Raw genomic sequence first — 22,007 nt, forward strand, 5'->3', positions numbered from 1 at the left:
AATGGATGTTTGTTTACAAGTATCTCCAAAACGCAATCATGAATGTCACTGAAATTTGGCTTGGGTGTGGAACATAGCCTGGAATAACACATAGGTTACTTATGATTTTTTTTAATTCCTTGCATATAAAGTCGCGGACGACAGCTTGTATTATATAGAATGAATACTAATTAGTCATTGTGAGACCCTTGAGATCCCGTATAGTCGATGAGGCGCTGTGTCGTGCTGGTGTGCCATCAATCAGGCAATAGTACCAGAGCCCCCAGTATTGAGGATATTAATTATCCGGTGTCGGTACACAATCTATCGGCTCGTGCGGGCAATCGTCCCTCACGCCGCGCCCCGCGCCCCGCACCTCACAACATGTACCGTTAGCAGAACACACTTCAAGAATATTTTAGTATATTTTTTTAAATCAATAAGACTAGAGTTTAGAGGATATTCGCTACTCCACGAGAGTGATAGAGTAAAACAAGGACATCTGAACCGGTGAGATTATGCTGAGTTACTCTTATTACCGTTGGTTCAGTCAGAAAACCTACTTAGACATAGAAAATGACGTAAGCTAGTCTACTTGTATCAATACTAGCTGCCGCCTGCGACTTCATCCACGTTGAATGTAAAAACCTTAATAAGTAGACTATGCGTTCCTCCAGATTATGTTCTACATCTGTGCCAAATTTAAACATACGCCTTTATAATATTAGTAATTTTTTTTTAATTCATTTGTAGTTAGAAAAAATTTGCTAAACTGAATTCTTATGCTGACGCTACATGAGCCCGCATCGCATACAGCCCGCGTCCCCCGGCGTTGTTTGGGATAATTTTATCTCAGTTTACACACGTTGACGCCGGCCGATATCTGTCCGTACCGCATTGACTGTGCTCTGGTCTGCGGTCCCGACTACACTCTGATCAGGACCACGGTATTCTGGTACGGACCAAGACGCGTTTGTTTATATAAAAGGAAATTATTGGGTTATTAACTCGTCGTCGTTATGTCAGTATTATAATACGTGTTTTAAAATGTTATATAATAGAAAATACAGTTTAAAATCCCCTTATTAGAATATTATAATAGAAACTGAGCAATTACAAAATAATTTAAACATTTAAAGACAACAAAAGCATATTATGCTTTCTTGTTTCTTTATAATTGTTATTCATCAAAATTGTATAATAATATATAACCACATTTGTTTTTCGTAACAATGACAAAATACCACAAATATAGATGAATGCATGAGTAATGCTTTAAAAATATATAACAAAAGTTTATGTATAAATCAAATTTCATAATAAATAACATATTTTAATGATATCAATAAGGGTATCTGTCTTCTTGTTAAAAATATAAAATAAAAATTCACTTTTTTTCGAAAATAAACGTGTATTGTTGAATATGAATAGGAAAAGACAAACGAATAAAATTTTTTATAAATTTAAAAAGACTAAAATTATTTCTTCTTTTCTATGTGGCCTGACTGACAGTGTTGAAACTCCTTGGACACTTCTGTATATTATATAATGATGTAAAATACTTCTTAAAGTAGTTTTTAGATAATCCGCATCAATTTATGTCATATTTAAAAAAAATGACGTATCAGTTTCAGCTCGTAAATTGACAAAATCTTATATCTTTAAATGAGCAATTCTTGTGTATATATATAATTGGAATCTCGGAATCGGCTCCAACGATTTTCATAAAATTTTGTATGTACGGGGCTTAGAGGGCGATAAGTCGATCTAGCTAGGAATTGTTTTTAGAAAATGTCATTTTATACGTGTTTTATCGATAATCAACTTAAACATAAACTTAACTTTTTCTATCGGTAAGATCGAAAAATATTATTCATATTTCATCATTTTATTAATAATTCGTACTTAAATATAATTTACAAAAAACACAATTTTAAAAAAAATACCGGTCATCCAGGTACTAATATATAATCTGTAAAAAATCTCACAGTATTTTGCTGTTATCTGTACTTTTCTAATTTTGACAGGTCGAGGTCATTGACCCGCACATTCTTTTTAAATTGCACAGTAGATGTAATCAAGCTTAGAGACCGGCATGCCACCATACCGCGGTTATCTGGAATATTTTCGCACAATATTCCAGCAATGAATGCGGGGCCCGCATACTCAACACTGCCGACCTTGTCGAACAATTACACATAAAAGAGATTTAAATTATCGTTAAAGATTTATACACTGTTTAACTATATACGTACAACCAGATATATTCTTTTTTCATAGGATTTATTTAACTTGTTACAAAAAAACTGCAACCAAAGAGTATATAAAATACAACTGCAACGTACAATTATTTCATAATCTTTTCTGGTATATGTCATATCATAGACTAGTTTTTTAATTTGTTTTTTAAAACCCTAAAATTTAACCCATTAATGCCGCACACCAATACATAACTTTAAATGTAGAGCAAAAGTCTGCTTGTATATTTTAATTCTTGTTATATTTTTAAATTTCAATTTAACCTCAAAGCTCGACATTACAAGTTGCCAGTGACATCGACACAGTTTTTGCTCATAATCTCGTGTGTAGCGCTGGCGTGGCGGGTTGGCGGGTTGGCGCCATAATCGAGCTGTCAACTGCAAACGCGCGGGAAGCAAAACTTTGATTAAAAGCAATCCAATCAAGTAAACTGGCGGGAATGGTGGGCCGTGCCTAGATAATGTGCCGTGAGAAATTCACAGGTGGGGGCGTTTCATTAAAACGCTGACAGTTTTCGTTGGTTAGATTTTAAGGTTAAGTTTAAAGTGTTGCCAGTTAATTAAATTAACGTTTTTGTTTTACATAACTGCTGTTTGTATAAATAAAATATACGTTTCTACGAGTGCTTTCTATACATTCACAGAAGTCTTTTTTTAACCATCAAAAAAGTGTTAAATATTTTGAGTTATTATTGGACTGGGTAGAATTACCTACATACTTAAGTAATTTGGTACTAACAATAGTTAGTGACAAATTATAACCAAATTAAAATATTGACTTCACCCTTTGACAGTTCACCATCAATTTCATGAAATTCAAAAGGCGCCTCTTGCTCCTGATGGTGACCTGTAATCCTGCCGCCTGCCTCCTGCAACTCGAGTGTCGGAGCCGCGGGTGCTACTGACAGCTCCATTACCCCTCCCGCGCGCCCCCCGACACCCCGCCAACCCGCGCTAAACCAGTTTTAACCAGTTTCAGCTAAATATTCACAGGATTCAAACTTCGATGACAGATATTTTGGCGGGAAATTGTTAACCAAAATGGCGGCAAGTTTGCTTTTTAATTGGATTCAGGTGAAAGTTTTATTGGCTTCAACTACTTACAAATACGGCGTTTGAATTTGTCGATTCAGCTTACAAATGGATTAAATGAATTTCAATTCTAGTAATTTCGTGAGCGCTTGAACAAAGTAAATAACAATCATTTTAATCTTCATCAAACAGTAATTATAATTTTTCAACAATAATTAATAATTATCGACCGATATGCAGTAATCTTTAGAAATAAAAAATTGCATTGCAATTTTTAGGTTAACCAGAAATATTTTTTAGTAGCCTGAACGATGGTAGAGTTTGCTTTTTATCAAACTTGCGACTTTTACAAGCGCAAACAATCATAAAAAGCCAAAGAGAAACGGTTCAGTGTTGCCCGTAATAATAGCTCAACATCTAACGAACTCTGTCGACTCATGAACGCTGCGTGTACACGTTGCATGAGTTTACTTGAATTTTAGTCCTAATACTTCCATGACGAGTAGACTAATTTCTCAATTGTTTCATTAGGCCTTTCTCTATAAGGATTGAGCTTGTCATGTATTTCTGGTTGAATTAATCCGGTGGGGAATGGTACTAAATACGTCAAAGAAAATGGATTTAAGTATTTGATAAAAAGGATAAATTCGTGATGCAATTATAATTGCAAGTTAGATATTAATGACAAAATTAAAATTTATCATTTTATTTTCACAAAACAATGGCGAATTGTGCTTTCCTTTTTTTGAATCTCTTGCGAGGCTATTTTTTTTAATTTCTTTATTCTGATGAAGCCTATGTGTTCTTCCAGACTATGTTCTATATCTATGTCAAATTTTATCGAGATCCGTTGAACCTTTCCGGAGATAACTTAGAAACAATCCATCTAAACTTTGCATTTATAATATTAGTAAGATTCCTAGTAATAACCTTCATATGACATGAAGATTTTAATTCAAACATTCAAAAAACTGAAATAACACGGGCACATATCAAACGAATCAATTTGGCCGCTTCAGATAAATAAAGCGCGGTCCGGAGGCTGCGGTTGACAGGCCGGCTGCGAGGGATTGCCTGCGCAGATGTTGCCCCCCAACCTCCTCCAACACCCTCCAGCAACCCCCTACAGCCCCAGGGGCACCCCCGTGCGGGGGCCAAAGGATTACAATTATCGATGTTTGAGAAAAAGGTGGCCGGCTCAGAAAGTGTTTAGCACGACGTAGATGCTAATGATCACGCTTGTTACATTATAGGGGTAGACAGAGCTACCATAGCCTTAATAACTTAACTTACACATATACTTTTTAATCAATGAATTTTGAATACTTTAATAAATTATTCATTTATCTTTAATCTCCATCGAGGCTTTTTAGAATTAAGTTTTTTTATTCTTTATTAATGTCAAACGCACGTCCAGATTAATAAATTTTTGAGCAAATTTAAAACACGTCATGGAAAGTTATTCGTTCTCAAGTTTAGTCCCGCGGGCATTCGTAAATCCGGGTTTCGTTGATACTCCGTACATTCGACAGGTCCTTTTTGTTTTTGTGAATAACATAACAAGGGTTTATAAAGTTTGTACCAGGAAATGTTTCCTTACAGTTATTACTTTGGTCATTTGTTTCGAAAAATACATAATAAATAGATTAATATAAAGTACTCGTATTGTTTATGTGAAATAAAAATAAAATTTATAAGTTTGTAAAATAATTATTACGTCGTTTACAAATTACGTCGGTGGCTCAGTAGTCAAGCATTTGACTTGCAATCTGCAGGTCCCGGGTTCGAATCCCGCCATGTACCAATGTGTTTTTAGATTTCCGATTTACATATGTACATTTATCCGACGTTCTTACGGTGAAGGAAAAACATCATGATGCAACCTGCACATATCTGAGAAGAAATTCAAAGATATGTGTGAAGTCAAGCAACCCGCACTTGGACAGCGTGGTTGACTATGGCCTAATCACCCTTAACATAGGGTAGGCTCCGAGCCCCTCGGTGGAGACGTATAGTGAGCTGATGATGAGTTATGAGTATGAGTTAAAATAAGCTTTACAATTGCAATTGCTATTAAATGACCGTACGATATAACCACGAAGCCTTATATAATAAGAGCCCATGACTGTCAGACTGTACATTACAAAAAGGAATTGTTAATCAATATGTTTCGGCTCTGAAAATACTTTTCCTAATACCTATGGTCTTTGTTTATGCCAATAACAGTGGTAGAGCCCGCTTTAACATCTTCGCACGAATCGGCCCGGCTCGCCCGGTGAAATACCACGACCACACAGAAGACAGGCGTCAAGTGGAAGCAATTCCGCGTTTCGTCTGATGAATGTGCGTCGTGGAGGCCTAATTTAGTCCTGTTTCCCTTCCCACCCTTTTTCAATGTAAAGGATGACAATAAGTATAATCTACCGCTGATTCAAGTGCAATACTTTGAATCTTAACTATACTGTTATTATATTAATGCAACATAACCATCTGCAAGAGAGGTATGGTTACTACACTAGTCAGGAATCTAATTGTGACATCCATTCTAACATCTATTTATATAACAAAGTCAATAGAGCAACCGTATCCATTGATTAATGTTCAATAAGCATTTTGGATATCGGAAATGAAGGTAACAAGTACTAATAAAAGTGTCACGGCAATGGAAGTCTACATTTACAATTTCGCCACAAGCAGAGCAGCGGTCACCTCTAGTACGTTGAACAATAAATCGTCTGTAACACTTGGGGGCGGGTAATTTCAAAAAATTAAGCATAAAAATTCACATTAGCAACGCGACACGCCGCGCCGGCTGGCTGCTGGCTGCTGGCTTGGAGGCCGGAGCTAAGCGCCGTAATATTATACGATTTCCTAAATGAAAATCCATATAACACGCCAACGGGCGGCATATGGTCGTCCACTATGCTCTACGGATACTGAATGTGGCTTGGGTGTAGTTATTTTAATCAATTTTTAAGGAATAATTAACTGTAATTAGACCGTTGTGATTTTTAAAGAATGTATTCTGTTTTAATCAATGAATAATTCAAAAAAATAAATTATAGAAACAGGAAAGTTATTTTATACAAACCAGTAAAAGTAATGGGTAACAAAATTAAGAATCGTATAAAAATAACTGGATTTGGAATAATTTAAATATATTAAAATAAGCATATAAATACACAATATAAAATAAGGATTGACATTAATTAATAATAAGTGTATTTTCCAGTTCAGTCAATTTAACAAAGAAGTCATATCCAGTGCACATTTTTCATTGGCGACATTCATTAAAATTTCTGCCGTCGGCCGTCGCGCGCACCTGCCGCCGCGCCTGGCGCGCGACCAACGAGCGCATTGTTTTGCTCCGCATACATCGCCGCGCTGCACCAGCCGCGAACTCTCCGACTGTTAACATAACTACGCATGTATACTACAATATCGGTACACAATTAAAGTCGTAAGTCAGTGTAAAGGTTTGGGTACATGGACTTGTTTCATGGTATTGCCAGATTCGTGGTGATAAAAGTAGTTAACTATTCTTAATAACGCACCATTTTTAATAGCAAAGATGAATACATTTATATATAATAAGAGGTACTGTCGTACATAAACATAAAGTAAATAATTAACAAAAAAAACTCTTCTAAAACCGAAGTTTCTCTGCTTTAATCATTCAACGATTTTAACCGTTCCATTTTTATCTTTTGCAATTTTTAAACACTTCGATTTATCGTTTACCCCGATGCATTCGTGTTTGCAAGAACACTAAAAGAGGCACTATAAAACGCGTAACGCCAAACGTTAAGCTATCGCTGTGGAGGGGTGGCAAGGGTAGCAGGGAGGTAGCACGTGGCGCCACCGCGTAAACACTTTCGATACATTACTGCGCAAGATTTATAACAAAAGAAATTATTTTTGTATACTTTATTTGTTACTATTAAAAACTAGTGCCATCCACCATTATTATCTGTCTTTATCTCACACTATATAGGGTTAACGCTATAAGCGTAGATTTATAAATATTACTAGCTGTAGCCCGCAACTTCGTCCGCGCGTAGTTAAAAAAAATCTTTATTCTTATGTGTTCTATCAGACTATGTTCTACATATATACCAAATTTCAGCAAGATACATTGAACCTTTCTTTAGATATCTTCTAATAAACATCTATACATCCAAACATTCGCATTTATAATATTAGTAAGATTAACTGTTAGTCTACCATGTTGATAATTTAATTAACTATCAATTCGAGTTGTTAAAGTTAAAGTATTCTGAGCTTTAGCGTTGTCATTAATTTTATTTTGACGTATAAATGTGACAGGTTTTGTAAGACTGTAATATAATACGATACGTACAACCTTCACATTACATAACATTATATATTCGTGCTCTATCAAGAGAAACACTTCGTCCTAACAAAACAGGAATATCATCAGGACGGGAAACACGTCACGTGTTATAAACACATAATAGTTAACTCACAAAATAGAACCTTAAAGGTACTATGAATAGAGTTTATATTTCAGTAGAGCTATTGAGTGTTGTTAGGTTAGGCTAAAACGAAGCGAAGATGTGGCGTAAGATTTGCATACCGGGGAGTCCCGGCGTGGGAACTGCCATCTGTCCTATACACAAATGAAAGGAACATTTTGATAAGCCTACGTAAAGCCTACGTAGTGTTTTAATGTGTAACAAACTTTTTATTATATTAAAAATTATATAAATAGAAAGAGCACATAGAAAATTAAATGCCTTACATAATTGTTACAATATTTCAGTATTTTAAGTTAAAATTTTATATAATATATAAAAAATTATAATATTGTAGCTACGCTGCGTAGCAATGTCGTAGCAAAGGTTTAGAAGCGTAGCGTCTACGTAAGGTATCGTAGCAAGAGTTACGTATTGCTACGTATTATTAGATTTTTGCATTGAAATAAAATCAATTATTTTTTTTAGATGTCGAGATATAAATATTATGTAACTTAATATGGGTTTCTGAGATCGAAATCTTCATTAAACGTTTTATACAGATATTTTGGTCTCAAAAATCAATGGTAATTTTTAACAATATTTATTGTTTATTAAAAAAAACATAATTCAAAACAATTAACCCTAATTCGATGGTGTTCAGTGTGACGAACAACTAATTAAAAAAAATGTACTGAACTAGTTTAGAGAAAATTACGTAAGTATGACTTTACTAAAAAAAAACAGTTTTTTTGCTATAAATCGAATTAAGGGTTAAGGATAAATTGGTCTTCTAATTATTTTCACTAAAACTATGAGCAGTTTATCGAGAAAAAAGCAAACATTCGCACTAAAATTGCATTGAACATTTGTAAAGTATCACGGGCACAAATCACCCGTCAGCCGAAGCTGGCTAGGATTAAAAACGTTTCTCTCACAGAATAAACAATAAATACGTTTCCAAACATAACACGGGGGCCCAGCTGGCCGGCGGCCGCGCAATCTGTCCAAACACGGACAAACAAACAGACCTTTATATATATATCAGGATAATTTTGGATTTTCAGCTGCAGATTAATGGTATTTACTTTGAGACCTAGACGGTAGTAGCGTTAATTAACGTAAATTATACTTTATGCTATTGGAATAAGGTCTTAATTAGTTTAATGTTATTATAGTTTTGAATTAGCGCGTTAATAAACGTGCGTTATTACGAAAAACAATGGAAAAGTTTCTTAATTATTAAAAGAAAATGCCAACGACACATAAACAACTTAAGTTTATTATTATCTTTTTCTTTTTTCTTTATTCTTCTATCTTTTTTATTACTAACCTTTTTTTTCAGCACTTTACGTACTTTAGTGCGAATAGTCGATAAATAGAAATTGGATATTTGAAGTAAACTAAATACATTTCTTTATATACTCTGTCTACACCTCTACCATACAGGCGTGATATTTGTATAACAAAGGCATTTATCGACACCCGTTTCGCAGCGCCATCTGGCGACAGATTGCGGCACCAATCTTTCCCGTATTAATGCCAGTTGGAATTCCTTACGGAATATCAAATATTGTACGATATTGCATTGTTAAAAACATAGAGTTAACATACAAGTAGTAAAACAACCAGACCACTAAAAGTATCACTTTGATTAAACTCACATTATTAACAACTGGCTGTCACCCGAGACTCCGACCGGCACGGAATAAGAATTTTTTTTAATGAGTAGCCTATATGTTCTTCCAGATTATGTTCTATATTTGTGTAAAATTACATCAAGATCCGTTGAGACGTTCCGGAGATACCTGTAACTAACAGCTATCCATTAAAACATTCGCATTTATAGTAATAATTAACAGAAATTTAATGTTCTTTTGTTTGCTTGTTTGTTCAGCCATGAGATGTCCACTGCTGGGCATAGACCTTCCCCCAAAGATTCCCATGATAATCGGTCCTGTGCTACCCGCATCCAGGATACTCCCAAATAATCTATTTTACAATGACCCAAATACAGTTTAGTAAATTGAATAATCCCTTTTCAAATGAACTGTACTGTATCACTAAACTGATCGATGTTTTATGTCCCAACACCAGCTTTTATCTTTCAAGTATTTTCCCTTCCTTTATTTATTTGATTTAATTTATATAAATTGTTTAGAATGAAGTTCTTATTGCTGTAACAAAATAGGTTTAACATTCTAAAGGATAGTTAGTTAATCAGTCCATATCAATAACAGTTTAGTGGGCCTCCGATCCTAGCACCCCCTAATCCAGGGTTGAACTACCAATGGTCTATGGTAACCTTGAGTTGTCCGGAAGTGGTGGTATCTGTCCGGATGTGACGCACAGTGTACGTTCAGCACGTGCGGGCCATATGGTGCGCGGGCGGACGCTATTTATGAAACTGAGTGTAAGGGCATGTTCACACTAGTTGTATGAGCATTTGGTTATAATTACGCGTCAATTTCCACAGTCTTTATTTATTGAGTACAGAATTTTGACAATTTGGTACAGTGGTAATTTTTTTCCTTGTTAAGGTAGTCTTTCACGGTGACACTTCTAAAAAATATGTCACCTAAACTATTCAAACATCTTACTAATATAATAAATGCGAATGTTTGGATGGATACATGGATGTTTGTTACAATGTATCTCCGGATCGGCTGTATGGATCTCGCTGAAATTTATCCTGGATGAACACATAGGCTACTAATTTCAGTAAGAATAAAGTATTTCATAATTACATTAAGTAATTTACAAATTATGAATTTAATAGTCTTAATGATTAACTCTATGTGTACGCGCCTTAAAGTTGCATTTGTAAAATCCATCGTCAGTCCAGATTGAGAGCTAGGCCTAGATTGTGTGAGTTGCTGCAGATCCTAACATTTGTTCTACTTATTTAGGACACAGATTTTAGTTATTTCTGTATAATTGTTAACGTTGAATATCATTCATTTGTGAAATAAAATTGTTTTTAACAACATTACTTAAGAAAGAAACAAAACAATTGCCAAAATTATTGTCAATGTTTCAGCAAAAGCTCGTGATAATCTCCTGAATCGGAAAACTTTTATCGGGACTTTAAATAAAACACAGATAGTAAATTAGAATTATTTACATACTAGCTGTCGCCAACGACTCCGGGTGGGTGGAATTTAAAAAATCTTTATTAGTAGCCTGTGTTCATCCAGATTAACATTAACATACTACACCTTTGTCACAATATTAATTCTAAATCAGCTTCAAAATACAAAGTCTAATTAAATCTAATATAAATGCGAATGTTTGGATTTCTGGATGTTTGTATGAAGGTATCTCTAGAACGGCTGCATGGATCTCGATGAAATATGGCGTAAATCAAGAACATACCCTGGAAGAACACATCGGCTAATAATTAAGTTTCTCATCCTCGCAGACGGAATCGTAAGAGCTAATTTAGTAAAACATATCTGAGATTAACTACACTATTTTTTTATATTTCAACTAACGACGTATAGTTTCAATACATCAGAGTAGCGACCGCGCACCGCACCCGCTCTTTGCAATTACGTGCCGAAGTAAAAATTGTATTCGTTGCCGGCACCTGGCTCAACACCTGTTACCACCCCACACCCCTAGCCAACCCCAGCGCTCCGGGAACGCCCGCCGAAACTACCCCTTTGTTCTAAGCTCAAGTTATGAAAATCGAAAGAAACTTAATTTTTAGTATTCTAAAACTAACTTTTGTTCAATTCCGGCTTAAAATGTTGGGTAGATTTTTTTTAACTTTTGTTTTATTTTAAATGTTAACAGTATAGTCAGGCAGTAGTTATTGGTCTTTCGAAAATACAGTGCATTTAATCCAAATGCCAAATTACAGTATAATAATATAGAGTTTATGCCTTTGACTTGCTTTTTTAATTTTTCACACAGTTACATTCACAATCTTACTAATATTATAAATGCGAATGTTTGGATGCATGAATGGATAGATGTTTGTTAGAAAGTATCTCTAGAACCGCTGCATAGATCTCGTTAAAATTTGGCATAGATGTAGAACATGTTTAGACTGCAAATATATAAGTTTTTTTTAAATCCGCGAGGACGGAATCGTCAGTTAGTTCCTACAGAAGTTAGCTAAGTTAATAGCTGCAGAAATGTAACATTCTTCCTAAACCTCAATCTCATATCACTGGTTATACTGAACTGTAGTGGGCTGTATATAATCAGACGTGTATATTGTAGCTTTCTGCGTACTTGACCGCGCCGTCAGATCTGACGACCCCCAGACGCTTGCACATGTACAGAGCAGCTATATATAGAGATTGACATTAAATATATACGATTAATAATGTTTAATAAAAGATTCTTATAATAACTACAAGAAGAAGAACTAAAATTAGATGTAATTTATCCAAAATCTGTTTTTATAATAAAAAATTACTAAAAGTTTTCGTTATTTACTTGAAATTTTACTTCACGCTTAAAACTTCACCTAGTGTTGTACAAAGGCATGCATTCTTGGAAGAATTAGTATAGTTTATTTAATTTTTTAGGTTATCTCTGTCAATAGTTAGTCTATACTCGCCTGGCTCGTGTTATCGAGCGCTCCATTAAAATATTTCCCTCCAGCAACACTGACCAGTGTCCGCATAGCGCAGGTGTCTGTCAACACCGCCCCTGCTATGTTACTGCAAATAAAGACCAGCGTGGGTCGACCCTGAGGTATGGCCGGACGTCGAGAGATCCGAAAGGAATGAAAGAAATTACATTTGCACATGTTTACATGTTTGCAAACTTTTCACATGTTACTGTTATAAATTACACCGGTGTAGTCGTGTGTGGGCAGCCTATAAAGCTAAGGTTACCGGAAAAAATGAATATTTTTGCCTCATTGCGACAATCCGGACATAGTATAGACGAGGAGTCTTTCTATTCTCTTTTGTTTGATTTATTAAGTCTTCTACGAAAAAGTAATAGGTCAAAAATGCGTATTTTCTCGTCGACTTACCTATCCTACCCTTATCGACACAGGATTGTATAGGGCACAATCCTGTGTCGATTACATTTTACAGCAAGCTCAGAACTGCCGAATGATAATATACATAAAAAATTCTGGTCACGATGTATGTTCATGATAAACTCCGAAACTACTGAACCAATACTTATCAAATTTTGTAGGCATCTGTTATTTGGTACAACTTGGGAGATAGGGTAGTTTTTATCGCAATTGTTGATCTTTTAATTGTGCGCGAACGGAGTCGCGGGCGACAGCTAGTATGTTTATATTTTAGACTAAGTCAGTGCTTGTTTGTTGCAGATGGAAGCTAAAGTGAAGGAAGAAGTTCCTGACAAAGATTACCAGCCCAGCACCACTGATCGCCGGAAATGTAAGTTCAAATATCGTACATTTTAGTAGCAAGGCTTGAGCTAACTTGAATCTTACTTGGAACCTCTGTTTTCGTTAATAAATCTATTACGTTCCACTTGGCTATTGGTTCCTTGCTATGTCTATGTCAGAAATATTCTACCAAAGCGGTCTAATATGGGACTACTAATATGTTATAGACTAAAGGACAAGTTAGGCCTAGCAGGAATATTTACTTCGTCAACTTCGTCTTAATTATTATGATATTTTAGTGTGTGTTTGTCACAATTATTCATTCTAGGTCCACAGTTAGCACCTTAACAATCTACATAAAAATCTACATCTGAATTCGTGTAAGATCACATGATGGAAAGGTAAACATGTAGGTTGAATCCGTGTGGATTTGCGGCCGGTTTCCCGCGGGCTGAGCTGTGGGCTGTGAGCTGGGCGTGGGCAGAGCGCGGTGGGAACGCCGCAACTGTCGATCGTAATCTAGCGATAGCGGACTGAGGCACGGAGATTCAACTACACTGATATACGACTATTGGATGTGACATAGTCGGAATTAGAATTAAACATTGATATGCACTAATTATCTTTGCATGACCGTAACTGAGGTAAAAAACCTTATTAAATTAGCCTCTGTGTATGTAAATTTTTCACGTCGTTGTTTTTAAAACAAAATAAAGTGGAAATGGATATTAAAAAATACTAATCTTTTGTCAACTACTCTCATATTGTTATTAGTATTTCAATTTAAATTATATTGCCGCAATTACTTGTATTAATAACTACGCTCGACCATCATAAGCCACTTCTAGTTCCAGTTAATTCAATGACGACCATATCTATAAAGAGCGGTGTATTTGCAACGAATGAATGGTTCTGAACGTTTATTCCTCACGAAGACAGAATATTGCTGTTATATACAATTAGTATATTATTTACCTCTATACAGAACAGAAAGGGAAGATTTCTTATCTATTTAATACATTTATTGGCTACAACAGACGAAGGATCTATTGATTAAAAACAAACAATTAATTTTAAAGTAATTAGTATCCGAAGAATTATCAAACTACTAGCTGTCGCCCGCGACTTCGTCCGCTCGGAGTAAAAAACAAACACAAATAGCCTTTGTGTTCTACTAGACTATGTTCTATATGTATGCCAAATTTCATCGAGATCCGTTCAGCCGTTTTGGAGATACCTTCATACAAACATCCATCAATCCATCCATCTAAACATTCGCATTTATAATATTAGTAAGATACCTAGTTTGTTTCCGAGGCGAAGTCTTTTAGCTATATCAAAACCATCATCATCATCGTCATCAGAGGTAAGTAATATCGAAAAATAAAAAAAACTCGACACCATCGCCAGTTAGTGGTCAGTAACAGCTGTTATTTCCCGCGCTTTATAATTCACTGTGTTTGTTCTCGGGTACCACCCTTCTTGTCATCGATTACTGGGGTATATACCTTAGTTTGTGGCACCTCTAGTATTCAGTGGTGAATCTTACTAATATTATAAATCCGAATGTTTGGATGTATAGATGTTTGTTATTACGTATTTCTAGAACGGTTGCATGGATTTCGCTGAAAGACATACATACATAGATGTAGAAGATACTTTGGGAGAAGACATAGGCGACTTATTAAGTTTTGTAATTCCGTGCGCACGGAATCGCGGTCGATAGCTAGTTATTAATATTTGTTTTATCGTTGATTTTTAAGTCCAAAATCTCTGTTTCTTTTAAAGAGAGAAAAGAGATGGCTATGTTTTTGTACTGGTTTGTCGGCAGTAGGTAATAACTAAACGTTTGTGCAAAATTTAATATTGTTAAAAAAGAAAATTATTTTTTAGAGTCACGTGTAGAGCCTAATTTAAACTTGGGTCATCTGTGGCAGAAAACTCTTTACTTTTTACTACTTTTTACATAAAAAAATTAAATTGTCTATGGTTTATAATCTATGTGTTGTTTGTCTATGGCCTAGTTATGAATATTGTATGAAGCCCGCCTCCTGGCGTTCACGTGTTATTAACTTGTCCAATACATTTGCTACTCCGTCATTTTCCTTACATTTTTAAATCATTTTCTATGTGTCATTTAAAAATCAATGCTCAACCACTAATTGTAGTGTTATGATTTATTTGTAAAACATTTATTTTTCACTAGTGGTCGCCCGTGACTCCGACTGCGCAGAATTAAAAATACCTAATTAGTAGCCAATGTTTTTTCAAACTATGTTCTACAACTGTGCCTAATTTCAGCGATATCCATACAGCCGTTATACTTTCTAAAAATATTCATCCATACATCCAAAAATTCGCATTAATATTATTAAGATTTTCGACTTTAAAATATTATAATTTTTTTTTTCAAGTCACAAATATATTTTGCAATTATTTTTATTTTCCGTTTAATTCCATGATTTTTAAATTGAATACGTTGAATCGAAAAATGAAAGCCCCTTTCGTATATACGCAGGCAGATGACAGTTCGCTAGATGGCGCCACTCGTGAGAAGAGCTCTACACTGGGCCCAAACTGATTTATGATGCTTATTCCTGCTTGTCAACACATAAATCTTGTTACCCCAGTACTCTGGTATAGCTTTGTAGTCTTTAGAGTTTGGCTTAGGTTCGATTAGTAACCAAATAATAACGTTCATAAAGTAATTATAGTCAAAATATTTGGCCTGATGAGAGCCGCTACTATCTCATCACTGACTACATAAATGGACTGGCTAAAAGACGTAACATTTTGTGCCTATTTCATTTTAACCATTTTGACGTTGATCTAGAATCGAATACAAATGTATTCGATTCTAGATGGAAATTTAAATCCTTGACTTCTCGTTAAAAGATTACTACGTAATTTTTTGCTTGGATTTTAGAATTATTTACGTATCTTTTTAATTTTATAACAACTTTCAAAATAAATACGAAAATAAACTATAAAATGATAGAAAAATATTTGTAAAAAGCTTGTTTGTTTTTTTACTCTAATCGTTTTTAGTCACGAAAGTGTTGATTGGAAAAAAAACTATGAATATATTTATGTCAATTTTGTTTAATTACGTTATTAATGATACATTTGACTGATTACCTTTTAGATAACATACGTGGTTCTCTACATTTACCCCCTAGGGGTAGAAATAATGTAAGTACGTAATATTATATATTATACGACATATACGGTAAAAAAACCTACATTCATAAAGCTTTACAGTTTAAAAAAAACGATTGAATTTACTGGTTTTTCCTAAAATACCTGTGAGCATAGCACGTGTGTTGTGAGAATTCCCTTAGCATCGTCATCGTCAATTATGTCATAATTGGTATGATTTTTGATATACTTTACCCCCGATAGGGGGCGCTGCACAAATCCTAACTAATATTATAAATGCGAATGTTAGGATGGATAAATGGATGGACGTTTGTTTGAAGGTATCTCCAGAACGGTTGCATGGTTGTCGCGGACGAAAGCGCAAGCGTGCCCCTGGCCTCGCCAAGATGCGTAGGAGGAACAGAGGGGTTTAGTAGAGAATCCCACATAACTACCGCGTCCCCCCCGGGGCGCGGAGTATGCATAAAGCATTCCACTCTGAAAAAAAAGAATGGTTGCATGGTTGTCGCTGAAATTTGGCATAGATGTCTACATGCTCTAGCATAGAACACATAGGCTACTAATTATGTTTTTTATTCAATAGCGGAAGGAGTCTCGAGCGACAGCTAGTTTTGATATAAAATTTGTTAATGACTATGAAATCGTCACAAATAATTGTGACTTATTTCTAGTTTTTTTAAAGAACCATTATGTTTTCGTAAATTCGACAGTTGAATAATTAGATGTGTGTCATTTTTACAATACAATGACACATGTGAGGTGTGTCATAAAATAGTTGTAGAATAAATGATATCATTAACAATATCCGGCAGTAATTTGTGAGATGAAAGCGCGGCCGCGACTCCGGTCTCCGGGCTTAGGGCTCCGAGGTGTCGCCTGTCATACGCAGGACTATACGTACAGTGATGTACGCATTCGATGTATCAACTATCGATATGTGTCGATAGTACTTATGTTAAGTTATTTAAAAGTAACGATACTCATATTGTTTGAAAACTACCTTTAAAAATTACCTTTCCTGGTGATATTTTTAAATATGCACAGGTTTCTGTCATTGGAACATTACTCGTTGTGGACGTTGCTGCGAGTATAATCTTCCTGAAAGTCTTTCTACAGTGTCCTTTATTAATGTTACTGACAATATTTGAAAGATTAACGTAACTGGTTGTTTTTTATCGATATATTTTTCTAGCTAATACGTCGCCACGCTATGGCATACTGTAGTCTGGTGTCGACGGCACACCACTAGCGTTTTCGACAAAACTTTTATTTATTCTGTCAGGCGCAGCGCGGCTCGCCACTTTATATATTGTGCTGAGAAATACTTCAAAGACATGGCTCCGGAGTTCACATCATTAGGAAATAACTAAGAAATTTGAAAAGAAAAATATATCATAGATAAGCAATTAATCGCGGATGAAACATATTGTTATCTCTACTTTGTCAAAGATAATGACAGGGATGACGATATGTTTTATATAGATATTTTGGTCTCAGAAACTAATGGAGGAACGTTTTTTTTATAGAAGGGGGCAAACGAGCAATGAATCGCCTAATATTATTTGATCCGGCGCCTATGGACATCCGCAACGCCAGAGGAACCGCAGATGCGTTGCCGGCCTTTAAGGAAGGTGTACGCTCTTTTCTTGAAGGCCCCTAAGTCGTAACTGTTTGGAAATACCGCTGAGGACAGGGTATTCTACAACGCGGCTGTGCGAGGCAAAAAGTTACACCAAAATCTCGTCATTGTGAAATGCCAGCCATCGAGATGGAAACGATGAAATTTGGCGATGGAAATTGATTAAAAGACAGCGTTTTGTACTTTCGTTAACAATTGTTGTGTGTTACGTTTTTGCAATTATTTTTGTAGAAACTGATGTGTTGAATTATACCGTTTAATTGATACTGTTCATAATAATTTTATAAGCATAAATCTATATATATAAAAGAAAGTCGTGTTAGTTACACTATTTATAACTCAAGAACGACTTTACCGATATGGTTGAAAATTGGTGAGGAGTTAGCTTAGAGCCAGGAGACGGACATAGGATACTATTTATTCTTTTTTTTTCAATTTATGCCTTGAAGAGCTGCTTTTTGTTTAACTTACTAATATTATAAATGCAAATGTTTAGATGGATGTGATGTGGATGGATGGATGGCTGACACTAATTAAGTTTTTTTTTATATATCCACGCGGACGAAGTCGCGGCCGACAGCTGGTAATAGTTAAATAAGCAGCTTTGCTATAACAGAAACTTCTAGAATAACTCCATATATTTCTGATCTTGTATGGTTCATCAGTGGAATGAATACATATAAAATAATTATGATAAATAAATGTGAGTAATGATTGTATGAGCTAATCACACTCATGAATAAAAGCTTATTTATGATCATATAAACACTATATTATATATTATTTGTGTGGCCATGAAAACAGCGTTTTACACAAAAATATTTTTTTTTTGGATTTAATATTTTTAATTTCACAAATCCTTTGTTTATATCTTTAGTTTATTATTTTATTTTTTTTTAAATTGAAAAAACGCCGACATTTTAAATATTAATAATACTACGACTATTTCCGTAAATTGAGATTGACGCGTCTATGTAGTAGTTGTACGTTGACTGTAAACAGCATAATGTTGTAAGTGATGAAAATAGGAGTGTGAAAATCTCTACAAAACCGCTGTTGTGATGGCCTGAGGTAAATCGCTGCCGGCCTGTGTAAACATCAAGATGAGTGTGGCGGAGGCGCGGACACGCGCTGTTTGTGTTGTATCAAATCGGAAAATATCATGCGCACGGTTTAGGATTTGCATTATGATTTAGATTTCATTTTAGATTCGTTTTTATGAGAATTTATTTATTTTAAAAATATAATCCAATCGATCAAATTATACCTTATTATCTTTAAAGGAATATATCTGAAACAACAACTGCTAGTTAAAACATATACGATATTGTCTTATTATGGTATTATACAGATTTTAGATAGCTTTAAGTCGAACAGGTCGACGAAGCGTGGGCAAGCCTCCCGCAAGAGAGACCGATGACCTAGTCAAGATTGCGGGAGCGACCTGGATGCAGGTAGCACAGGACCGGTCATCGTGGCGATCTTTGGGGGAGGCCTATGCCCAGCAGTGGGCGACTTACAGCTGAGAAAGGAGAAGAAGAAGAAATCGGACAGATATATAACGAATAATGTTCAGTCACCTACATTCGCAAAAATAAGCGATTCATCAACATATAGTTTACATAACAAACAATTTAACAATTATAATAGTTACGATAAAACAAAACACTACAGTACTTTTAATTTATCCTGTGTACACTTCAATAATAAACAAGTATTTAACTCGTAAGTCTAATGAGAAAAAAAAAATTATGTATAGAAGAAGAAGTAATAAAATAAATATCGTACTAACCAGATCTTTCTAGACGCGCAGAGAGGCTAATAAAGTCACATTTAATAAGCAATGCTGCTAATCGAAAAGTCAATACGGAAGTGACTATTACTTTTGATATATCACGTACACGTACGTTCGTCGATTCCACTAGCGATATCGAAATTCGATTGTTACATTGTCTAGCGTCGATGCTTGCTCATCGAATCGCTTCAGTTTACGTTTCCGCTATATCTATAGCCGCACAGTAAAAGCTCGCAAAGCAAACGCGCGGGATAGGCTGCGTGCCGCCGCATGCGACCAGCTGTTTATACACGATCCAACTTCCATATACAATGCTTGTTCTCGAACGAATAGAGAGGATTCTATTAAATTTATACGATATTGTTATTATTTCGTAGACTTAAACTCTACTTCATACAACTCCAATAGCTTATATATCTTACTAATATTATAAATGCGGATGTTTGTTAGAAGGTATGTCTAGAACGGCTCAACGGATCTTGCTGAAATGTGGCTTAGATGTACAGCACAGTATGCAAGAACACATGGGTTACTTACTAAGTTTTCTTTTGTAATTCCACTATGACAGATTTACTGGCAGCTACTTTGTAATAAATAGATAACGCTATTATATAATCTTTTAATCTTGAAATGAAATAAAGTCAATATCTGCTGGGTTAGACAAAGTGATAGCACTTCGAAGCGATTCCACAGCGAACTTCAAAATTGTATGAAACTATGGCGCGACAATTACTTATCTTCATATCGACTACCGACTTATCGAAAGTAATTGTCAGTTCTATACATTTTTGAAGTTCGTTGTGGAATCGCTTCGGAGCGAATACACTTTGTCTAACCCCTCTGAACCATAGATAATTTGCTAATTTAAAAGTATAAGTTGTAGCCAACATGTTTTCCTCAATGTAAACTGTATGTTTGTTGCAGCTACGACGAGTAAAGAGAGACGTTCCCCTGAACAAGAGGAGATCAGAGTATCACCGACTCCAGGCCCCGCCAGCCCACAGAATAACGGTACAACTGGTCAGTTCATAACCTATACTTGATATGTTAACTATACCATACCTGTTGGGACACAGATAATGTACTGACGATATCTATCTTTTATGAATTCTCTTTTGTTCGGTGATTAAAAAAAATATACATACAAAGAGTTACAGCCAGTAATAATAACATAAATGACAGATCTCTTGCAGTAATTCGTAGTTTATAAGATCGTTGTACAAATTAAAAACAGCGCGACTGTCAATATACGTTTATTACTTTTTTTAAATCACAAAATTAAATTACTTACATATTAAGAATACTTTATCGAAAACTATTAACTATAATACGATGTTAACACGTCCCGCGCTTTTCTATATTTTTGTCTTTATTTTATTTTCAAAAAAAAGGCAAAGGTTTTAGTGGCCAGCACGCCACCTATCTAACATAATACAAACTCCTTGTCTACCATAAAGATGGGATATATATTTTTTGACTCAACAGTCGTTATTTCGATTTTTAGCAAGCATTTTTTATCATTTATATATTACGCATTTTAACTGTGTTTTTATTTGTCTGTGGTGTAGGGCTGTCATCGACGGAGTCCTTATCGCCGCCGCTGTGTGAAGGTGCGAGGCCCGCGCTGCAACGCCTGCGTCGCTTCCTATCTGCTTTGCAGCAGTTCGCGCCAGAGGGCAGCGCAGACACTGGTGACAGGGTGCGCCAGTTGATCTTCAATCTTGTTGTAAGTGAAAGATATTGTACTCTGATTCGGTCGTAAATGAAACATACAATTTTCTTGAAAGAATAAATCAATTTATTTGTTATTGTCCCACAGATTTAAGTGAACATTTTCGGTTTAATTATCTATTCTTCTAGCTTACTAATATTATAAACGCGAAAGATTAGATGGATGAATATTAATAATTTTTCTGCACAACGACTGCATAAATTTGGCTGAAATTTCCCATAGAAGTAGAACATAGTCTGGAAGAACAGAAAATTACTTATCGTCTGTCGTGGGCGACAGCTAGTGACCTTTAAAGTTATAATGGTCTTGTTTAAAACACGTGGTAATAGATGATAGATGTTTTTCTTGTCCTCCAGGCGGGCACTATGAGCATCGAGGAGTTCCAAGCGGGCGTGCAGGAGTGCACCAACTATCCACTGCGTGCCTCCGTACCCGGCTTCCTACGCGCACTGTTGCCTCTCGCGCAGAGAGACTTGCACGCGCGCGCCAGAAGAGCCAAACAGGTATACTACAGAAAAAATATTGTAAAAATGCCTCATAAATTTATTCGAGGACAATTTGCTAGTGGGTTTCACGATTTTGCTGACAGAGATTGACAAGATTTGCAAATTG

At 35.4% G+C, this 22,007-nt stretch overlaps 1 protein-coding gene across 1 annotated transcript in view; it reads left to right on the forward strand.

The window, feature by feature from the left end:
- Nucleotides 1-22,007, forward strand: part of nvy (CBFA2/RUNX1 partner transcriptional co-repressor nervy) — a 32,908-nt gene that overhangs the window by 4,771 nt on the left and 6,130 nt on the right. Inside the window, exons 2-5 of the mRNA XM_013309985.1 lie at nt 13,050-13,119; nt 20,588-20,683; nt 21,232-21,389; nt 21,752-21,898. Of these exons, the coding sequence (XP_013165439.1) occupies nt 13,050-13,119; nt 20,588-20,683; nt 21,232-21,389; nt 21,752-21,898 (471 nt within the window). The remainder of the gene's footprint in view (nt 1-13,049; nt 13,120-20,587; nt 20,684-21,231; nt 21,390-21,751; nt 21,899-22,007) is intronic.

The sequence above is a fragment of the Papilio xuthus genome, unplaced genomic scaffold (genome assembly GCF_000836235.2).
Source record: "Papilio xuthus unplaced genomic scaffold, Pxut_1.1 DF827756.1, whole genome shotgun sequence".
NCBI classification, from domain to species: Eukaryota; Metazoa; Arthropoda; class Insecta; order Lepidoptera; family Papilionidae; genus Papilio; species Papilio xuthus.